Source organism: Chaetomium globosum, genomic scaffold, assembly GCF_000143365.1.
Source record: "Chaetomium globosum CBS 148.51 scaffold_1 genomic scaffold, whole genome shotgun sequence".
Lineage (NCBI taxonomy): Eukaryota > Fungi > Ascomycota > Sordariomycetes > Sordariales > Chaetomiaceae > Chaetomium > Chaetomium globosum.
The window spans coordinates 162,602-183,402 of NT_165976.1; the positions used below are offsets into that span (position 1 = coordinate 162,602).

The 20,801-nt window shown below is 54.7% G+C and overlaps 8 protein-coding genes across 8 annotated transcripts; 4 read left to right on the forward strand and 4 right to left on the reverse strand.

The window, feature by feature from the left end:
• Nucleotides 1–1,980: 1,980 nt before the first annotated feature.
• CHGG_00056 (uncharacterized protein) lies at nucleotides 1,981–3,518 on the forward strand (the record flags this gene model as incomplete). The annotated part of the gene is made up of 4 exons (XM_001219276.1): nucleotides 1,981–2,097; nucleotides 2,183–2,291; nucleotides 2,842–2,975; nucleotides 3,024–3,518. 4 exons carry the CDS (start codon nucleotides 1,981–1,983, stop codon nucleotides 3,516–3,518), a joined length of 855 nt encoding a protein of 284 aa, XP_001219277.1.
• A 1,769-nt stretch (nucleotides 3,519–5,287) lies between these two features.
• Nucleotides 5,288–5,738, reverse strand: CHGG_00057 (uncharacterized protein; the record flags this gene model as incomplete). The annotated part of the gene is made up of 2 exons (XM_001219277.1): nucleotides 5,288–5,525; nucleotides 5,692–5,738. 2 exons carry the CDS (start codon nucleotides 5,736–5,738, stop codon nucleotides 5,288–5,290), a joined length of 285 nt encoding a protein of 94 aa, XP_001219278.1.
• Nucleotides 5,739–8,086: 2,348 nt separating this feature from the next.
• On the forward strand, nucleotides 8,087–9,739 carry CHGG_00058 (uncharacterized protein; the record flags this gene model as incomplete). The annotated part of the gene is made up of 3 exons (XM_001219278.1): nucleotides 8,087–8,136; nucleotides 8,263–9,043; nucleotides 9,518–9,739. 3 exons carry the CDS (start codon nucleotides 8,087–8,089, stop codon nucleotides 9,737–9,739), a joined length of 1,053 nt encoding a protein of 350 aa, XP_001219279.1.
• Nucleotides 9,740–12,002: 2,263 nt separating this feature from the next.
• Nucleotides 12,003–14,048, reverse strand: CHGG_00059 (uncharacterized protein; the record flags this gene model as incomplete). The annotated part of the gene is made up of 6 exons (XM_001219279.1): nucleotides 12,003–12,099; nucleotides 12,329–12,812; nucleotides 12,871–13,236; nucleotides 13,293–13,487; nucleotides 13,541–13,806; nucleotides 13,858–14,048. 6 exons carry the CDS (start codon nucleotides 14,046–14,048, stop codon nucleotides 12,003–12,005), a joined length of 1,599 nt encoding a protein of 532 aa, XP_001219280.1.
• A 560-nt stretch (nucleotides 14,049–14,608) lies between these two features.
• Nucleotides 14,609–15,988, reverse strand: CHGG_00060 (uncharacterized protein; the record flags this gene model as incomplete). The annotated part of the gene is made up of 2 exons (XM_001219280.1): nucleotides 14,609–15,159; nucleotides 15,217–15,988. The coding sequence occupies 2 exons, from the start codon at nucleotides 15,986–15,988 to the stop codon at nucleotides 14,609–14,611; spliced, it is 1,323 nt and encodes a 440-aa protein (XP_001219281.1).
• Nucleotides 15,989–16,382: 394 nt separating this feature from the next.
• On the forward strand, nucleotides 16,383–16,934 carry CHGG_00061 (uncharacterized protein; the record flags this gene model as incomplete). The annotated part of the gene is made up of 1 exon (XM_001219281.1): nucleotides 16,383–16,934. One exon carries the CDS (start codon nucleotides 16,383–16,385, stop codon nucleotides 16,932–16,934), a length of 552 nt encoding a protein of 183 aa, XP_001219282.1.
• A 1,063-nt stretch (nucleotides 16,935–17,997) lies between these two features.
• Nucleotides 17,998–19,297, forward strand: CHGG_00062 (uncharacterized protein; the record flags this gene model as incomplete). Its single annotated transcript, XM_001219282.1, has 3 exons — nucleotides 17,998–18,893; nucleotides 18,957–19,120; nucleotides 19,227–19,297. The coding sequence occupies 3 exons, from the start codon at nucleotides 17,998–18,000 to the stop codon at nucleotides 19,295–19,297; spliced, it is 1,131 nt and encodes a 376-aa protein (XP_001219283.1).
• Nucleotides 19,298–20,202: 905 nt separating this feature from the next.
• On the reverse strand, nucleotides 20,203–20,657 carry CHGG_00063 (uncharacterized protein; the record flags this gene model as incomplete). Its single annotated transcript, XM_001219283.1, has 2 exons — nucleotides 20,203–20,499; nucleotides 20,622–20,657. The coding sequence occupies 2 exons, from the start codon at nucleotides 20,655–20,657 to the stop codon at nucleotides 20,203–20,205; spliced, it is 333 nt and encodes a 110-aa protein (XP_001219284.1).
• Nucleotides 20,658–20,801: the final 144 nt, after the last annotated feature.

Sequence of the window (20,801 nt, forward strand, 5' to 3'; positions counted from 1 at the left end):
TTCTTGTGGGTGGGTGTTGTGATGTTGGAGGTGGAGCGTTGGAGTGAGGTGATCGGGACGCATTCCCATGCGAGTGTCCAGGCGCAGGCGATGTAGGCTTCGTTTGGCGATGGGCAGTTCGAGGATGGGATGGGCGTGGTGGAACTGGGATTGGAATTTGAAGGTGCCTGGGTCGTCGAGGTAGTCGGCTACGGGGGGCGGTTGGTGTGCAAGCGGCGGGTGTTGTGTGAGGAGGGCAGTCCATTGGTGGGAAGATGGTGCTGCCCCAGAGTGAGGGTGCGCAGGGGAGGGGTAGGGAGAGCTCGGAGTAGGAGACCAGAGGGTTCACCATGAGGTACATGGATGAGTTGAGGTCGTGTTGCACGAAGCGGAAGGCGGTGCGCTTGAAAGATTCTTGGTGAATCCAGGTCCGCCAGGCTGTCTCTTCTGATGCAGTGGGATCATTGGTGTCGAGGATGACGGGCGGGTAGCTCGATTTCTTGAACCGGCCGCCCCGTCGGTTACCATGGTCAGGGGCGACTGGAGGAAGCTCTCGGTGATCTCTACCTTGCGGGTGGTGCCACTCCACATGGCGATCTCCAGGTTGATTAGGAAGGCTTGCGTCAGCTCCAGGTCCCGGACGAGGGTGTTGTCGGATTCCCAATGGGTGAGGATCGCGATGCGGAGGCACTCTTGCATTGCATACCCCAATTTGGTCAGCGTAGCATCCGAAGTCAGGACGGCGCCGGCCGCCGCCATGGCAATGAGAAGCTCGGGCTTCTTGTCATTGGGGTTGAAGCTGGCGGCATGGATAAAGGAGTCTGCCCTCGCATGGGGAGAGGTAAGATAGAACTGGATCAAGGTATCCAACAGCTCGATGCTTGGGAATGAAGCCACGGCCTTGTGCAGGTTCTCGGGACGTATTGACTTGACAATAATGGTCAAGATGCTGTCACGCGCGGCGGCCCCAAGACGGACGGGCGTAACACGCCGAGGGAAGGAGATCTGTGACTCTGGCGATGGTTGATCCCGGGTATCGGAAGGCAGTGAGAGGTTGTGTTCCTCTGCCGCCCCATGGTCCTTGGGATTTGGCCGGAACCGCCAGTGGTGGTTTCGGAATGCTTCGGAAGCGCTGCTTGCAGGATGGGGCACGCTTGACATGCCCATCGCCGGAGCCATATGTGAAGGTTCGGGGGGTGGGGGTCCGCCCAGCTCGAACGGGATAGTGGTGTTGTATGTATCAAGGAAACGGAGGTCTAAATCATCCAAGTCGATACCCGGGAATGGTTGTTCAACCCCCATGCCAAGATTGTTTGGGGCGGACCACAGGCCTGGGAGGAAGTTCCACTCAGCAATGGTAGGGGTGGTGTACCCTGTCGGGAGTTCGGGGTGGGGGTCCATATAATCGTCAACTAGGATGGTGAGAACTCACGTTCGAATGAGGCACAGGAGTAATTGGAAGGTGGAGGGGAGGCATACCGAAAGGGATGTTGAACAATTGGCCCCATGGTAGGGCCAGGACCGGTTCCCTGATAGGCATTCTGCGGGGGCACACCCCGTTGTAGCGGTGTTGAGGGCCCCATAAGAGGTTGCGAGGGAAACCGTGGCGGCATATCCCTTGCTTCCGCGTAGTTGGCGTTCAGCGGCATGGCTTCCGTCATCTGCACCTCTAAACCAGAAGATGGCATCGACGACGGGGCAGGTGACTGCTCGCTGGCTTGTGAACCGACAGGGGATGCCGGCGTCAGCAGATCGTCGTTTTTGTAAACACACTCGAGGCCCTTTTCGGCGCACCGGCGACACGGTTTGGCCTCGGTGCATCGGACATGGTTTGCGGCACAGGCCCGGCAAGCTTGCGACACGCGGCCGGGGACATCGTCGGCGGCACCGCGGCTCAGGTTGTTGACTTTTGCGCTCCGCACATCGTGGGCAGCAACATGACGTTTGAGCAGATCTCTACATTACAGGCGTTTAGTTAGCAATCACCGACGCCAAGGAGCCATGGTCGGCGTCTGGAGCAGGGGCTGGGCCTGGAGCTGGGCCCGGAAGGAACAGAAAGCTGCCTACGTCCGCGAGAATGACTTGCCGCAAATGGAACAGCGGTGCGGCTTAAAGTTGGTATCTAGCCAGTAACAAACTTGTCAGGTTCTCGTCACGCCAAGTCACATCGGCAGTCCTTACGAGATCGAACGTGACGGGCAAGGTGATCCAAGCGATTGTAGTGTCGTTTGCAAGATCCGCACTGGAAGAGCCCCTGGTCGTTTGCACGTGCATTGGTCGAGCTGCTCCCCGCAACTTCGATGGTGCTCATCGTGAGTGCGAGCTTCTGTGGTGGGTCGAGTGGGCTGTGTCAAGCGCAGGTGGAGGGATCCGGGACGGGAGGGGGAGCAAGTGGTGACACCAGACGGGCGTGGGAAGACCAAAAGACGCGAAACAGGAGAGGGAGAGATGTGGATCATGTGGCCTTCGGCTCCGCGTCCCCCACATGTCCCGAATCGATAACGATCGGCCAGGGGTAGGGGGTGGCGTTACCTGGGCCATCTCCCAAACGATCAGATAAGGCAAAGCAGCAATTGTACTCGGACGCGGCAATCAGGGATAGAGTAATACTGTTTTCTAGGTTGGCGCTGATGAATTGAACTGTGGAAATCAGAGAGCTAGTGCTGGTTCGCTGTTGCTGATCCATCCACTCAATTCAGGGGTCATCGCACATTACCACGGGGTGCATTCAGCACCGCCCTCGGCAAGGCTTGACATAATTACTTTTCAACATAGTATTTTTCAGAACGTCAATTGCACTATGGGTCAGTTTAGTAACGGTCGCTTCAAGACGTTTGAAGATTTAGACTAAAACTTCAACAGCACCGCTCACCCCTGTCTACTTCTTCTCCCATGGCTCGACCATGATGCTTGGCGAGGAGTCCGAGTCCGCCACCTATTGGAAGAAGGCTGGCGATGAAGCTCTCGCCAACAACATCAAGGGCGTCATCATGATGGTATGTCCTTTCAGTCTTCCGGTTCTACCTCAACTCACCCGCCTTTAGGGAGCACACTGGGACGCCCCTGGTGATGAAGTTCACGTCGCCACAAATCCCAACCCCAGCAAGTCTCCCGTAGCCTACGTACACCCCAGCAAGTACGTCGACTACAAGCTCAACCCAGACCTGCCCACAGCCGAGCGCTGCGTTTCGCTCCTCAAGAAAGCCGGGTTCGCGGCCTCGGGCGACGCCACCTTCGACTGGATCCACGACACGTACCTCATCCTCATCCGCATGTTCCCGGCGGGCTGCCCGCCCACCACGCTGATTTCGGCCAACGAGCGCTACGACCCGCACTTCCACATGAAGCTGGGGGCAGCGCTGCGTCCGCTGCGCAAGGAGAACTACCTGATCATCGGGTCCGGCGGCGCCGTGCACAACCTCTACCGCAACCACTGGATGCCGATGCTGCGCTTCTCGGACAACTTCGCCCAGGAGCGCCCGCCCGAGTCGTGGGCGCTCGAGTTCCGCCAGGCGGTCGAGGATGTCATCCGGGAATAATAGCGGCCCTAGCTTGCGGCGGGCTATGACCCGGCTGATGAAGCACCCGCTGTATCGGGACGCGCACGCGACGGATGACCATTTTATGGCGGCGATGTTTGTGGCTGGCGCGGCGGGGGATGAGGAGGACGAGGGGGTGCAGGGGGAGTTGGCAGCCGAGACGTGGGAGTTGACGAATATGTGTAACAGTCAATTTGTCTGGGGAAGGTGGCCCAAGGGCTCCATGTTGACGGCGGCGTCGTAATTTCAAGAATAAAATGGTATTTGCAATGCGGAACATGGTTTGCCCTCAACAGACATGGACCTCGAACTCGGGAGTTCCATTAGTTGGGGGTATCGTATGAGTGTTCGTGAAGCAGTTGGGCACACCAGAGTCTTTCTCCTCAATCGACTGGGGGTGCGATGGAGTCTTTGGTAAGAAACCAAAAGACGGTCCGTGGTATCTGTGCATCGCAAATCATTGCTTAAAACAATCTGCCGTTTTGGGGAGACAGCAACCTGTAAGGTACCTTAGGTGAGTTCAGGTTCCACTGGTCTGTCGGGTCATGTCGTGGTTGCACGGCCTGCCGTGGCTAGGTACATCATACATGTAACTAATGCAACTCCAACGTGATGCGGCAGGGGCGTGTGTATCCGCCATCGAATGAAATGGTCCATCAGCATCGAGCGCCTGGATCCAGAGCCATGGGTGTGGTATCTGGTGCCAACTGCCAATCAGTGCAACGTTTAGGTACATGTAGTGCATGAGCCGGGATAACCAGAGGTGCCCGTCCGATACTTATGGCCATGGCGGCGATGCTGCTCGCTACTTATGCCGGTATGCGGGACTTTGTTGGTGTGCCTTGACTGGCGTGGAGCTAAGGTTAAGAACGGCGAAAACAACAAGGGGAAGTGTGCTTTTTTCTGGTTCGTGTGCAGGAGGAAGGTGAACTGAGACTCAGCTACCTTAACTAAGGAAAACTGCGCCTCAAATCATTTTCCCTGCTGTTTGGCTGGCTTCCCATGGAATCGCAGCGTGACGACGACATGTGGTGCGAAAATTGTTGAAGCTCATTGCTTGCATCCTGCCAAGTACCGTCTTCTGTGCCAAGGAAGAGCATGCAGTGGAACGCATTGAAGTTCGCGACGTCTCTCTTCTCCTCCTCCCCGCCTCCCCGCCCCGGCGGCGCCTCATCTAAGAACAAAAAAGATAGAAAAGAAAAGAAAAAGGCCAAGGTGCATGCGGTCCCGCTGCCAATTCCAAATTATAATTCCGTTCGGGCAACGCTATCGTTCGGACAACGCTATCATTTCAACTTAGCACGCACGCTAATGCCTACTAGATAGGTCTTCAGGCTGATAGAGTAAACCGTCATCTGAATTCTCTATCAATATGATCCTTCCAGAACGCCTTGTGAGCCCGCGAAGATCTAACATCCCAATCATGGCCAGCCCGTAACTAATCCGTGAAGCAGTTCCCATAAACCTGCCGTCACCCTTGTGCATCACTCTTGTGCATAATTACCCCACCTTCCCAATCTAGTAAGTTTATTCTTGCCAGCGGTGCGGAGTGGGGTGAGACCTTCTGCTTCATTACCCGGTGGTTAGGTGATTGGTTAAAATTCAGGAGTTACCCGGTGGTGAGGTGATTGGTTAAAATTCAACTCCTGAATTTTAACCAATCACCTAGGTAGCCACCGGGTAACACCACGAGTCCCGGCGTGTTGCAGCTGCGGCCTCATGCCATGCAGCATCCCGGAACCAACTTTACCTTGCCACCCAAACGGGATTCAACGTCGCTGGTGTTCCAACTCCAGACCCGCGTAGTTTGTGTGCACCACGGCGATACAACCGCCGAGACGCCCGTACACGGAGCCTTCTTCATCCGCCGGCTGGGCCAAATAGGCAAGCAGCTGGTAGGGTTGTTCGTCCGTTTGGCTTGACGTGGTTGGATTGTTTGAGCCACTCGTCGAGGCGTTAAATATGCTGGCATGGCTCAAAGCCGGGCCGGAAATAGGGCCGACTGTGCTGTACGGGGTCACGGCCAACGGTCAGCGGTCTCGTCGTCGTCAGGTTGTTTCGCGCGGAATCGGGGGAATCTCGTCATCCCCATTAACCACGTTTGGAATGGAAACATGGCGAGAACCAACCGCGCGGACAGTGTGAAAGGAAATTGGGAGATGGGGCGGCGAACCTTGAAGCACCGGATGACGGTTGTCCATGGTTGGATAACGACTTCATTGTCTCGTTGATGTGTGCAGTCTTTTCAGTTGCTCCCTTTTGCCGGCGCTGTGGAACTTGGAAGGAGTGGTGTGTGGGTGTGGGTACATGTACTTTCTGGGATGCGCACCGGGAAGATAATGATCTGGAATTGGCGTTGAGAAATGAGAGAGCAGGCAGAGCGGTCTCTGGTTTGTGATGGAAGGACTGGCTATTTATAAAACGAGCATTCTCGAAATAAACTGCAGTTCTTGCTGTTGGTCCGCCCCAGGAGTAAGCAAGACTCAAGAGGAAGGAACGTGTCACCAGCGCACAGAATCTCTAGAAGTTAGAGCTGGGGAGGACATTGAAAAGAGGGTGTGCTTAAGCCTTGACCACTTGTACAGCACTGGCCCATGGGGGTACGTTCTCTGCATGTAACATGATGTCTATGGTGATCATGCACCCCAGCGGGCTCAGCCTAGATCAGGGCAACCAGTGAACATCAACATCGAGCGTCGGTCAGTAAAAGTCCTGCATCAATGACCAAGCTGTGGCACGCGAAATAACGAATTCAAGGTGTGGCCTGAGCCCGTGGGTTAAGAACTAACGGGCGGTCTCCCAGGGAAGTGCAGATCTGACCCTCACTGCCGGGAAAGCCCGGTTGGGAAGTTGGGGGGCCAGGCTCCCGATCACCCAATCGTACTCGGCGACCCGACGAGCGGTGAACAAGCTAAACCCAAACCGGCGATGACCAATGACCTCCTGCTCTCCATGCATCGGTGAGGAGACTATACCTTTTTCAGTCAATTGCTGTGCTGCCACATGCGGATATCGATGCAACCTCGTCATTCAACAGGGCGGGCTGAAGCGCTCAATCACATCACGACACGGCACGGCGTGTTAGTGGGCAATGGCTTCATTCTGATTACCGGGTACTGGCATGTGAAATTCCTGGCTCTGCTGCATGGTCGGGCACGACAAGTGTTGTGCAGCCGCGAAATGAACTCAGGTCCTCATGGATTCTGGCAGAGTCACACTGTCACACAATCACCCTCACAGGTAGGTACCTAGATAGGCAGCGTGGCATTGGAAATGGCGAGTCTCGCGATTTAGCATCCAACGAAGTCCTCTGTCGTTATTGACTGGAGAGGCATGCACTGCCCGACGGCCTGAGCCCTACGCCCAAGGCCATTTGCCGGGCATGCGAAGGGTCAGGCCGAGCGAACGGTCAGAGTCACCGGGGTCTGTAAACACACAGGAGGACAATAACGTTCCGACTGGGAAAACGGTGTGTTTTGTGGGAAACTAAACAAACAGGAAGCGATGCCACTGCGTGGGTTAAGCCCGGGCGGAGCCCGGCGGTCTGGAAAGGTGGGGCCGGAATGCCGGCGCCCGCAACAGGGTCCGGGCCGGCTCCGGGGCCGTTTACACTCCCCATCCACGACCGCGCTGTGCGCCCCCCGTCACAAAAACAAAAAGGCATGCTAACGGGGATGTACAGGCATGATGTGAACCTCGTTCCCGAGAGATCCCGCCCGATTTTCCGGCGCGATACCAGATCGGGGAAGCCCTGCCCGACCACCTTGTTGACGATGGAAGGCTGATGCTCTCTTGCTCTTTCTTGACGAAGAGACCGGAGCCCGCGTTCTGACGCAGCAAACGACCCACAGCCGAGACGTAACGACTGAGGGTAGGAGGGTGATTTAGAGAAAGCTAGGTAGGTAATCTGCGCAAGATGGATGGCCGATGTAGTTATCGCCGGCGGTGGACCGGTGGTCCAGCTGAAGAAGATTCAGAGTCAACATCGGGCTGCGACAACGACCTCTCTCCAGGCCAAGCCCTCGGCAACCACTTGCTTTTACAACGGAGAAACAGGCCGCACCTCGAGCTGGCTGACTCCTTTTTCTTACATTATCCGGAAGAAGGGCTTAAAATAGAGGCGGGCAGTGTTCCAACGAGGGTCCTTGTCGCTCTAGGTACCTGGTAATGAACCCCGGCAAGTCAAATCGGCACGGCCAGGTGGAATACGGGTCTTGTAATTCTTTACGGCATCGTGAATCTCAGGCCACTTGCATGTGTCTTCTGTTTTTTTTTTTTTTTTTTTTTTTTTTCTCCCGTTGACAGGTCGGGAAAACTGCTGACGAGGGGTTTCCGAATTTCAGCCAACCGGAGCTGTCGTACCTACCATCCAATGAATGCCCGACCCTTCAAGTTGCGAGGCCTTACGAGCACGATTGTTGCGGGGAAAGCGGGGAACGGTTACTTTTCTTACTGTGTAACCCGCGTCTGATGACCAAAACAACATCTGGTCAGCTCTTCAGTTTTTCCGCTCAAATAATTCGTATTCGCGACCCAACTCGTGCTGTGGAATGAGACGTTACTCAGTGATGTCGTCGAATCCCTTTAGCGGCCTAGCGCTCGTGAAGCTAGTCGACACGTGAGTCTCCAGTCGATTCCAACTTCAATGTTCCAAGTGCTGTAGGCGATGATCGCTCGGTGACATTGATGACCCACACACTAGGTACTAGATACACACACTAGGTAATAAGCTAACTGCATGCAGATGGCCATACTACCAGCGCAATCCAGCCGCATATAAGACGTGGATGCAGGATTACTACTACTTCATGATTGAGGGCTACCCCAAGCCTTTCGGCTACATGCACAGATCCATCCTTCAAGGGCTCAACCTGTCGCCAAACTGGCAAGTCAACAGTGAGCGGCGGCTGTTGACCATGGTGCAAGCCAGGTCTTTCCAGGAGCGGACGCAGGTCATGCGCGACTTGTTGATGCAAGCCGTAAAGGAAGGCGCTCCAACAAGCCCGCGAAAGTTCTACAATGAGGCTTTGCGAGTCGTGTCGGACGGCGAACACGTGCTTGACACCGACCGCAGTGGCCTCGATCCCTTCGGCGTTGTCAGCTACAGCGCCCACTTGATTGGCTTTGTGAATGATAAGGACGAAACCAAATACTGGGTTCCGAAGCGGTCGGCAACGAAGCCCACGGTGCCAAACAAGCTCGACAGTACCGTTGCAGGGGTCATCCGGTCGGGAGAGCGGCCTGTCGACTGCATGGCGCGCAAGATCGCCGTCGAGGCATCCATTCCCAAGGAATACACGACGGCAAACATCGTCGCGTGCGGCACCGTCTCGTATCAGATGTCCATCACCAGCACGGGCAAACCTGGTTGCCAGCATATCATCTCGTACCTCTACGAGATGGAGTTTGATAAGGATGTGATTCCGCAGCCAGGGAGTGACGAGGTCGAGAAGTTTACCCTCATGACCCTGGACGATGTCAAGGCCGCGTTGATGGAGGGCGAGTTCGTAGCGAACAGGGCCATGGTATGGTTATCCTATCTAATCAGGCACGGCGTGGTGACGCCGGAGAATGAGCCAGACTTCGTCGAGATTTGCCAGAGATTGCACAGGAAGCACGATTTGTTCATTGTGGAAGGGTAACGCGGAGGTGTTGGCAGCTCTCGGCAGGAGTTGGGTGGCTTCATCCAGGGCCCATATTAGTCAGAGACTGGGGTTTAGAGTTAATCGAGTTTCGCCGCAACCAACATCGGGCTCAGCCCTTCCCAGCTTGGTAGGGATGACGGGCACCAGTCGTGCATATAGCTCTGGTTCTATGGCTCCATGACTCGATGATTCCTATGCAAGTCAGTCCTGAGCAACGCACGTGATATTGTGATACGTGAACTGTCAGTGCCCCTCATCTCGGCAGCCTTGCGCCCATGCCCAGTTTCATTCCAACATCTATTTACAACCTCATCAGACTTGTTTATACTTACTGCCTTCTCATCTCTTGTATAGTTCTCCTGTGGTTCTCTGCTAGTTCCGCGTGCCAGAATGGCCTCGACTCCTGTCTCAGAGGCGCCTCCGCGCTTCGACGGTGGGATTCTTATACAGACTCTGGGGGGAACCGAAATCTCATCGTTGGATGCCGTCATTGAGCAAGATGGCTCTGGCCTGCTTTTGGATGATCCAGTCTTTGGCTTCCCTGGCGGGTCTCTATTTCCTGCCACCGTCCAGTAGGCCACTTTACTGATATTATTCACTGAGTGCATATTAACCTCCGGCAACAGTCTAGCCAATGACTTTGGTGAGGATGGTTCAAGTTCTACGACATGCACCCTGCACGCTATGTCGGACAAACAAGGGAGTCCGGCCAATGCGTCTAGAGAAGACGACAGTTCGAGTTCCACAACATGCACCTTGCGCGCCATGTCAAACGGGCAGGGGACTCGAGTCAGTGACGGCAGTTCGAGTGCTACAACATGCACTCTACGCGCCATGTCGGAGAGCCAAGGGACTCAAGGCACCCTTTCTCCAAGGCCACGACTATCCAAGATTGCCCCCAAGCCTTCCCCACGAGCTCGAGTCGAAGTTCGCAAGCCTGTTGTTAAGCGAACCCCCTTCAAGACGCCGGCGCTCAGAGCCGAGACAAGCTTGACGCGAACCCTGAACTCGTGTGTCAGATGCTGGGCCCGCCGGAAAAGGGTAAGCGATAACGAACCGGGCCCATCTGAAATTCCGATCTTAACATGAATTCCATAGTGCTCTCCCAACCCAAATGACCTTAGTGGGCCGTGCCTCGCCTGCATAAGGACGCCCCCCAAATTGACTTGGCTTCCATGCCTCAGATACAGGATCACGGAGAGTAACCTATACCGGACCAGCTTCCAACAATTTGAATTCTTTCGGGTACATCTCATGGTTGGCGAAACCTACGGCGATTTTCATATTAAACGGCAGTGGACGCAAAATGAGCCAAAGATCCTGGAATTCGCGCAGGACAGCAACGTCACCCTCAGGCTGAGAGTACGGGAATTCATTCCCACCGCCGAAGAGCTCCAGTCCGACGACGCGAGGGGCAACAAGATGTACGGCATCCCGTGGGCAATTTCCGATCCGGACGAGGCAACGAGTGTCGTGAACTTTTACATTGACCGGTGCATTGAGCCATACTTGTGTACCATTTTAGATGACAGTGATCATCTCGTGTGGAGTGTTTTCAGCTGGGCGATGAGACTCTCGACGTTCCCCAATCCGGTAGGTCGCCCCTCTTTCCCTATGATTCGTTGTTGTGATTCTGACATCTCAGAACAAACTTCTATCCAACGTGATACGTCTTTGGGTGACATGCCGATTCCTCGAGGGCCGCTGGCGGTGCACTGGAGGGGACACTCTCGGCGCCGAGGGCCTCTCCCACCGTTACGAGAGAGATCCCATCGTCCAAGTACCGCCTTTCATCAACTACCAGATGGCCGCCATCTTCACGGAGCGAATCCTGCAACCACTGCGCCTTACCATCTTGAAGCAACTCCAGGACATTATTCTGGCCAACAAGACAAGCAACTGGTTTGTGATTTTCCTGAGTGTGTTCATCCTGCTCCACAACTACGAACTGCAATGCCGATTCCACAGGGGTTTTGCAAGGCGGCGTGGATTCCCGGTAAGCATATCCTAGCACCGTACAATGACCACTGGTGCTAAACGAGAAATAGGTGCGATTTGTAGACATGCACATCATCCGGGCCATCCACTCCAGCGCAAAGACGATCCTTGCACACTTCCACTATTGCTGCAAGGGCCAGCGGCCGTTCTCCCCAGACTCCAACTGGGACTCGGCCGAGATCAAGAGGATGGCGGAGCTTGATGACGAACAGATCGGCTTCTTAAAAGAATACCGAGGTCTGGTCCGACGGAAAGGCGAGTAGTTACCGAATCTCATCAGTGTAGGAGCCTGTCAGTTCAATTGCTAAGGTGACATAGCTACCGGGCTGCACGCTGTCAGCCTGACCCACGATTATGAGGATGGGTATTGGTTCACTGCCCAGATCTTCGATCCCGAGTGGGTGCCGAGACAGACCAACGAACACTCGCTACCAGCTTAAGCCGTCTTGATAAATTAGTGAATGTGCGGGCTCTCTATGGTAATATTGTTTTATGATGTGACGACCTTGTGTTGAATTGTATGGATCATGGGGTTTAACAGGTTGATTGATGACCAAATCGTGGGGATATTTCTGTTCTTGCTACCCTAACCCGACTGCTTGCCGAACTTTCTTTCCGAATATGCAATGCTCAATTCTACTTTTTTACCCATTAACTGTGCGCCTCATGGAGGTACATGTACCTTGCTTCCTCACTTCACCCTATCTCACCCCCTCCGGGGCCGGAACCTTGACCGAAGTTCACCACTGAGGGGTGGCCTAACCGTAGGGCGATGAACTCATCCTGGGCGGATTCTGAGTCAGAAACCAAACCACTGGTTGTCTTCCAGCATAGACATCGACTACTCCTTTCTGTTTGGAATGATCGGTAGGGTGACATAGTTCTCAAACCGCGGCCCGAAATGGACGTGGTTGAATCCCTGGAACTTCTCGACCGATCTACACCACGTTAGCATCCCGTCCCTTCCGACTCCTCCCTTCCCCTCATCCAAAGAAACATAGCGAAACAAAAAAAACAACAGCAAAGGCGCTTACTCACCGATCCACCAGGTCATCATGCAAGAAAATCCCACTCCCCTGCGTATCCCCCGAGCTCACCTCCAACACCACCCGTCCCCCTTGCTCCACCACCACATTCGTCGGCCACACCTCCACATCCACCGCATACACCTCCCCCGGAATCACACTCAGCACATCCCGGCTCGTATAATCTCTCTGCGGCAACCAGGCCCTATGCTTGGGATGCTCGGCGTTGACCTTGCGCAGCGACGCGCGCAGCCACCCCTTGGTCAGCGGCACCGGGTCGCCGGCCGTGCCCGTGTAGAAGACCTCGGCGCCGTCCGGGCCGAGGTAGCGGAGGGTGAGGAACAGGTCGATGTCGGAGGGGATGGTGGGGCTGGCGGGGTCCGGGGAGGCGGAGATGCAGAGGTGGGCCACGATGTGGCCGGTGATTTCGGTTTCGGAGGGGAAGGGGGGCGTGGTGAATTGGAGGAGGTGGGGGTTCTGCATGGTGCCGAGGGCGCGGTAGGTGAGTTTATGCTTGGGGATGGGGGTGGCGGGGTGGGAGGTGAGGGTGAGGTCGGGGGTGAGGTGGTAGCGTGTGTATTGCGTGCGGGCGATGGGCCATTCGTTTTCTTCGCGGCGTTCGTAGACTTTTTCTTTCTCGGCGTTGTTGAACCCGACGTTGCCTTTGCGGAGGACTAGGCTGACGGGGGGGGACCTTGCCGGGTTGTGACCAGCCTACGCGATCGTCGCCTTTGAGGAAGGCGTCGAGGAAGCTGCGCTGGACTTCGACTTCGTCGTCGTAGTAGAAGGGCAGATCGTGGCGGCCCGTGATCATGCGCAGGTACTTGAACTCGGAGCCGGCGTGGGTAAAGCCCTCGATGTTGCCCCTGAGGTGAAGCAGGATGCCACCCCAGTTGCCGACGGAGAGGAGCGGGACTTCGATGTCGCCCATGTCGTATTCTTTGGATGCGTAGTACGCCTCGTCGCGGTACAGGTGTTTCTGGTTGTCGATGGTTTGGTCCTGGCGGTTGGCGGCCAGCTCCTCTTCCGAGAGATCACCCTCGATGGTGTCTGGGCATGTGTTAATGACGCTCCACATTTTCAGCATTGGCGGTGATGGAACATACCCGGGCCCCAGTTAGACGCAGCACGGCCGGGCCGTCCATATTGGTTGGTGATGACCTGCCTGTTCCACCAGAACTTGATGAAAGCGTTGGACAAGATTCCACCATGGCGGCATCGATCCCGGTAGTAGTCCGACATGCCTTCCCATGGAACAATGGCCGCAAGGCCCTTGGGTTTGCGGGCAGCCACTCTCCATTCTAGTTTATATCAGTCGATAGATCTAATTTAGGGCTTGTAAAGTGGTACGTACGGCTCCCGGCATAATAGCTGATACCTAACAGGCCAACCTTGCCCGAGGACCACGGCTGCTCGGCAGCCCACTCGACGACGTCAACAAATGCATCTGTGGTCCCTCGAGACATTGTATCCAGTTTGCCTGGGGACTGCCCAAGGCCCAGCTCGTCTGCACGGACGACAGCGTAGCCATGCTCGGTCCAAAACCCGGGGTCAGGTGTCTCCCACGCCGAGTGATCAGACTTATGGCGAGGATTGACCTCTGAGTACTTCGGAATGAAACTAGAATCCGGGTCAATGGTCGCCTCGTTATGCTCCGAAGTCTTGGCTTACTCCTTGTAATGAATATCCTTCCCGTACGGCCCGTATGTGACCAAGACCGGGACGGGAGTATCCGGCTTGGGCCGGTAGACGTTGCAGCGGACCACGCCCCCAAATTTCAAGCGGACCGTAACATTCTGCTCAAAAACATAGGGGAAGTTGGTACTGTCAACAGTATGGAGGTCCTGTAGTTTGTTCGGCATTGTGATCGGTTTCAAGACCTCACGCTAGATGTGGCAGTTGAATGGACTCAGACAGTGTAAGTGAACTGGATTGTGTTGTTAATACCAATTGGATCAAATATGCATTGTTGGGTGTCTTCCAGCACTCAGTGAGCTAGGGAGCGGGGTGAGTGTGTCGGAGCATGAGGTCGGAGGAAAGCGGGAGGGCCACATCCCGAACGGACCCATCGGAGGTCCGAAACGCCGGCCTTAGCTCGGAACGAGCCGGTTACGCAACTACCTAGGTAGTACCGGGATGACTTGTCTCACGAATGCCAGCAAGAAGGTAGGTAATGTTATTTTCCGGAGATGTGTTGGTAAAGCACCGTCTTTAATTCGTAGCTTGTAACAGCCCTGAAATCAGCGTGTGTAGGTAGTTCAGGTAGGTAGGTATGTACATACATAGATGATAGCAACAGCAGGACAGTCCATTTAGCATTGGTATTGATATGAGAATTTGGGTACATGTAATCGGCATGGCTTAGTAGGTAGCTAGGTCTGTCTCTGAGCGGATTGAAGCATTTTGTCTTCTTGAATCGACATCATTCCTCCATGGGTCGGCTCTCAACGAGTCTGCCAATGCATTCTCCAAACCCAACCCCTGACTCCTCGCTGCCGGCCACAGCCGTCATTCTCACCACATCCCCATTGTTTAAGTATCCCCTTTCAGTCCCATCCTTCAACTTGAATGGCTTGGCACCTCCTTCCGTAAGCTCCAGCATGCACCCACTCGCATCCTCCCCATCCCCACTCACCGTGCCGGTCGCCATGATGTCTCCCGGCCTCAGGGCCGCGCCAGCACTGACCGCATGCGCAACCATTTGCCGCGGCGACCAGTACAAACTCTGTACCCAAGACGTGCCTGCCAGCGTTGGTGTCGAGCCCGACAGGAGCTCAACCTGCATTTGTATTGCGTACGTCCGCAGCTCTGGATCCTGTAGGTACTTCGGGATATCAACCATGGGCTTTTGGCCTTCAGTCTTGAATGCCTCAAGGGCGTCAAGAGTCACGATCCACGGTGAGATGGATGTGCCAAAATTCTTGCCGTTGAAGGGGCCCAGCGGGGTCATCTCGAATGCTTGGATATCTCGGGCTGCGTTCCAGTACGATGAGCTTCGACTCAGGAGACTATGTCTAAAGAAACACTTACCACTCCAATCATTCAAAATGACAAACCCAAAGATATGGTCGTCCGCATCGACCGCATTCAGCCTCCGCCCCATACGCAGCGGTTTTCCGATAATAGCGGCAAACTCAAGCTCATAGTCGACTGCATTCGAGGGGCCATACACCACCGGCTTGGGTTCATCCGCTGTCGTTGGAACAGACTTGTCGCGGTACTGGCCCTGGGGGCGCTCAATGTCGGTTCCGGACACCACAACGGAGCTAGCCCGCCCTTGATAAGCGATGGGGAAGTGGAAGAAGGCCGGGGGTGGGCGAGGATCGTTGACAACAATGCGGCCCGCGTTTTTGCCATGAATCAGAGAGCAGGAAAAGTCTGGTGTTGTTAGAAGACGAGCTTGTATTATGGGCGGAGGACGCAGAGGGATTGTACCGGCAAAGTCGCCAACTGTGATAGGCATGTGCATCTCCACTTCCGTGATGTCTTCAACACACCCTGGCAGCAGCTTGGAGATGTCGAGGTTGCCATTCTGGCAGACGGATTGAATGGCCCCACGAACATTTCTGTGGGTAGCCTTTGGGAGAGCCGCAAAGTGGTTGAGGGTCTCATCGGCAAAGATCCTTCTGGGAAGTCCATCGATGCCCTCGAACAGTTCACTACTAGTATGGCATTCATGAAGAAAGATAACAGAATTTCCCACCCGGGTCACCGCTTGAGGTTGGGGATGCTTTGTCGATGATGCAATCCCAAAGGGGATATTGCGGGCTGAAAAGTGGTGGGCGTAATTAGGGGAGGTCATGGTTGGGTGTGAGTCGTAGGTTAGTAGCACATGTGTCCTTTGTCAAACTGTAGGTAATTCCAATGTCCTAATGACGTTTACGGCCCCTGTGTAATGAATGTAATTCCAGGTTGCTGTTAGTCCCAGGGATCTTATGACTGGCGAGTTGCCGGCCATCGGGACATGACCGGTCCACATGAGTCCACTTCCCGGCGCGGCAAACGGTTGCCGAAGTCAACATTCAGTTGCCTATCTACCTACCTACCTAGGTACTTAATCGAGGTTCTGCATATTGAATGAAGTAAGAGGTTCAAACATACTACTGCTCAGTTATCGTTCTTTTTGAGAGAAAACTTAAACCACCTTAACATCCCATCTTCTCCTTTTTGAAGCAACCTCCCAACCTTAGCTCAAGATGGCCCTCCAAGGAAAGCTCTCCCACCCAAACCGCTTCATCACCACGCACAACGCGGAAGGCAAAGCGGTCATCGACGAGTCCATCCCCGCCCCAGCCCCATTCTACTCGCTCGGCGAAGGCGACGCCTCCTTTGCCCAATGCTACGTGACGTCCTCCTTCCCCGTCGACATCGCCAACGACACCGACACGACGGCCTACCGGGCCTTCCTGGCCGACCCGCCCGGCCTAACCGTCAAGAACGGCACGGTGCTACGGTACGTCGACATGCCGCCCGGCGCCACGTCGCCCATGCACCGCACCGTCAGCCTGGACTACGGCGTGGTGCTAGAGGGCGAGGTCGAGCTGGTGCTGGACTCGGGCGAGACGCGCGTCATGAAGCGCGGCGATGTCTCCGTGCAGCGGGCGACGATGCATGCGTGGCGGAACTGCAGCAAAACGGAGTGGGTGCGCATGTTGTATATTTTGCAACCGGTGCAGCCGCTGGAGGTTGCGGGGGAGCCGTTGAAGGAGGATTACGGGGGCATGAAGGGCGTTAAGAGGTCTGAGTAAGGTAGATGACGGGGCGGATGATGTTTTTAAGATAGAGACCAACACGGTTTCAGTTTGGATTACCTTATGAAAGAACCCTACGTGGTGATCAGCATGGAGTGTTAATTACTGTTGATTAAGCGACACATTTATATGCAGGTACCATGTGTTCGCTTGCGCAATGGACGGGTGGAACACGTGGGATTTAGAGCCATCAATGTATGGATGCATAGGTACCTACCTAGGTAAGTTTACATGGAGTCAATGGCGAACATATCATGGGAATCTTTCATTATACATTCATAACTCTCCCCCTACCGCATACTTAAAAACGCCATCATTAAACCTGCCAAAAGTACCTCTCCAGACCTTCGCAGCGGTCTTCAAAGAGCAGTTAGAATGGAACACAGGGTTTAACGGCTCGCCAATACAGGTGGCATATACTCACAGCATATATTAAAACACCCGTAAACATAGTCCCAACAAAGACCTGTTCCGCAGGGCTGGTATACACTCGTACTTCCGATTGATCTCTCTCCCTGTTGATCGGCCTATGCGGAGGAATTCGACGGTGTGCTGTTGGCCAATCCGGGGGGTTCCGCGGCGTGAGATGGCCCCCAGTTGCTGGTGCCGGTTGGTTGCTTTGGGTAGTCCGAGGGGAGCTCGCCGAGTGATGCAGCTCGTAGTCCCTCAGCACCGTTTGCCGTGTGCGGGTTTGGGTTTGCGTGGTTGTGGTCGACGACATTGTGGTAAGCGTGACGGCGTCAAGGTGTGAGAGCAAAGCTGGGGTATTGATGTTGAGTGTGCTTTTCTTGCAAGCGGACGTGACAATGACCTCCGGCTGGGCAAAACAATCTCCGAATGTGACGGGAGTCGTCGTTGGGGGTGGCCGGATTGTGGGGGTGGAGCGTCGGGATGTGGAGGCTTGGCCACCGAAGCATCAAACCCCCTGAATCACACCCCTAGCGCGGCCACAGCTTTACGGCCGAGGTAGCACGAGCTTTGGGAAGCTTTAATTTGGTGGGTAACAGAGCCTCCTAAACGTCATGTTTGCGAAGTGGCTCGATTACACCATCTAAGCACCATGCCGAAACCCTTCAGCAATATTCGGTCAGCCGCCATCGACGGCCGGGCACTGAATCCCATCTTTCGGAAGATACAACTGAAGCAACTGCATGATGGGCTTCTGGAGAAGGCATCTGACCTCCAAGATGCCATTGCGGCCGACACAGGCTATACCCCAGCCGAGGTGCAGATCGAGTATTGGCTTGCCATGCACATGCTGACCCAAGCTTTTACCGCTATCGACACGGACCAATCCCTCCACGAGGAATACGCAGTATCAAGAGGCCAGAATATGCCCCAAGCAAAAGAAGCTGTTGGAATCGTGGTCATCCATCCCGCCAAACATGCCTTCTTTTCCTGCCTCATGTCCGCGTTGGTCCCGGCGCTGGCAGCAGGCAACTGCGTGATCGTGCAGGCGGAGCAATCCCTCTTGCGGACACCCCCGCTAGTGCTAGATCTCATTATACAAGCCCTCGACGATGACATTTTCGAGACAACTACCAACCCCATCAACGAACCCGACTTGGACCACCCTCACATCCGCGTCCTGCAAAACGGCAGTGAGAGCGCCCATCTCTCGCACCATCTCGTTTCGGAGTCCAAGGCTCGAGTAGTGGCAGTTGTGGAGCGTGATGCCAACTTGGATGTTGCGGCGCGGGAGTTGGTCCGGTCGCGGTTTGCGCTGCGCGGGAGGTCGCCGTATGCCCCTGATGTGGTGCTGGTGAATGAGTGGGTGAAGAAGGAGTTTCTCGAGGCTGTTGTGCGGCACACCGTGCGGTTTGTTTCTGAGGGCGGTAAGAAGAGTCCGCCTCGGACGGCGCCCGGGCAAAGTCTATCCGAGTTGGTGAGGACGGAAAAGGGGGTGAATGTCTTGTCCTGGAGTTCGGCTGGAGCGGTTGTGGAGGTTGAGGACAGGTGAGTTTTAAGGAAGCGAAACTTGATTGTCATTCGCTTTAGCAAGTATTGACACCGTGGCAGGAAATCACCGTTATTGCGCCGTAAGGTACAAGAAGGCTGCCTCCTCGTTCACGCGGTTACGAGCATAGACGATGCCATTGACTTCTCTAGAAGGTATGCCAACATACACCCACACCGGACTCGGAGAATTACTTCTGACAGACTCCAAAGCAATGGCCGTCTTGGTGCCGCTTACGTCTTTACCAAACCGTCGGCGGCGAAGTACATATGCCAGTTTCTCGACTCACCGACGTCATTCGTCAACCACGTGCCTACTACTCTTCTTTGTAGGTGCCGCTGCCAGCTTCCGATCCAGGGTCTTCCTTCTAACAAGTTACAGTTCTTCCCGTGGCGCCTTCTAATATTTCAGTTGACCCTCAAACCCATTTCCCTTACCACCAAGCTCTCTTCTGCCGACCCAAGGGTCGATTCGTCACACCCTCTGCGGAGGAAGGCGTATTAGCACAGCTTCTGGAACAAGCTTCCCCACAGAAACTCGCTGTGTTTGCCCAAAAAGCACTTAGCAAGCTGCCCACGGTCAAGCGAGCCAGCCAGGGGATTACGCACATTGGGTTCTTTCAGACCGGGATACTTACCGGAGGGGTGCTGCTGCTGTCTACGGTGCTTGGTGTCACAGGTGTATGTTCGTATTATGCTTTTGGTTTGGTTCGGAGCCGTGTATTCCAAGGTTGGGATTAGGGGGCTTCATGTTAGTTGCGAGTAATACATAGTGGACCACCACAATGCTGTTCTCAGTGTTCTGTTACAATTTGAGCTTTGATGATATCTATGTCGAGGGGGCGTTTTTCAGGTAAGGTACCTGATCCCCTTCTCGTACTATGGATGAGTCGCCGTGAACTTGGTCCCTCGACTCAAGAATTACAGAAGGCTGTCGAAAGAAAAGGAAAAGAAAAAGGAAAAAGATAGTCTAACTCTACTTTTAATGTCGAGGTAACTCAATAATAGAGCCTATAGTGCTAGATTTGAATGAAAATGGATATGTTCATGCTCGGACTAGTGTTGTAACTACATGTATATGTCGGAGGAAATATAGCCCCTTCATTGAAATGCTTCCAAACGGCCCTCTCCAAGACAACAGGCTTCACACTGGTCTCAGAGATATATGTGCAGAAATGATTTCGGCTTGTATTCCCAACTATCTCACTGCTAAAACCATGGAATTTAACGCTGTGCGCGGGTGGTAGGCGCAAATGTAAGCGAATAGGTTCAGATGGCAGCTCGGTGCCTTCTCATATGTGCCTCGTATTTATTCTGGCGTCGGCCTCGGAACTTTTTCCAGCTTGATGGTGGAGATCTTGCCAGTGGCGATGAGATCCTTGACCTCGGCGAGGGTGGTGGGGGAGACGATGCGGTCTATTTCGCCGACTTCGGACTGCCACATGTACAGCTCGCCCGGCTTGGCCACGGGCTCGAAGACGGCCTGGCCACCGCCGTAGTTGTTCAGTTTTGCCATGAGCGGCTTGGGCTTCCCGAGTCCGAGTTCGGCGGCGAGAACAGCCCCTGATCCGTATTCTTCGTCCCACGAGTAGTCTCCGCCCATATCCTCATATTTGTCGCTCCACCCGATGGGCAGTTTTGAGGTGGCCTTGTGTGATATCCTCCCAGGTGAGATCTCAAATGAACCCGTGCGAAAGGGGATGAGGAGGTGGGTTGGGTTGTACCTACATCGGCCGAGGCGTTGGATTTGGCTTCCGCAGCCATTTCAAAAAGTAACGCTTTTGATACGCGCACAAAAAATGCTTACAGTAGTCGGCCGAGATGAAATTAAGATGGCGATTTCGTTCCTATCACTGCAAGTGCAGAAGTTGGAGGTGGGGTCGGCGCGGAGGGGTTCGCCGGCGACAA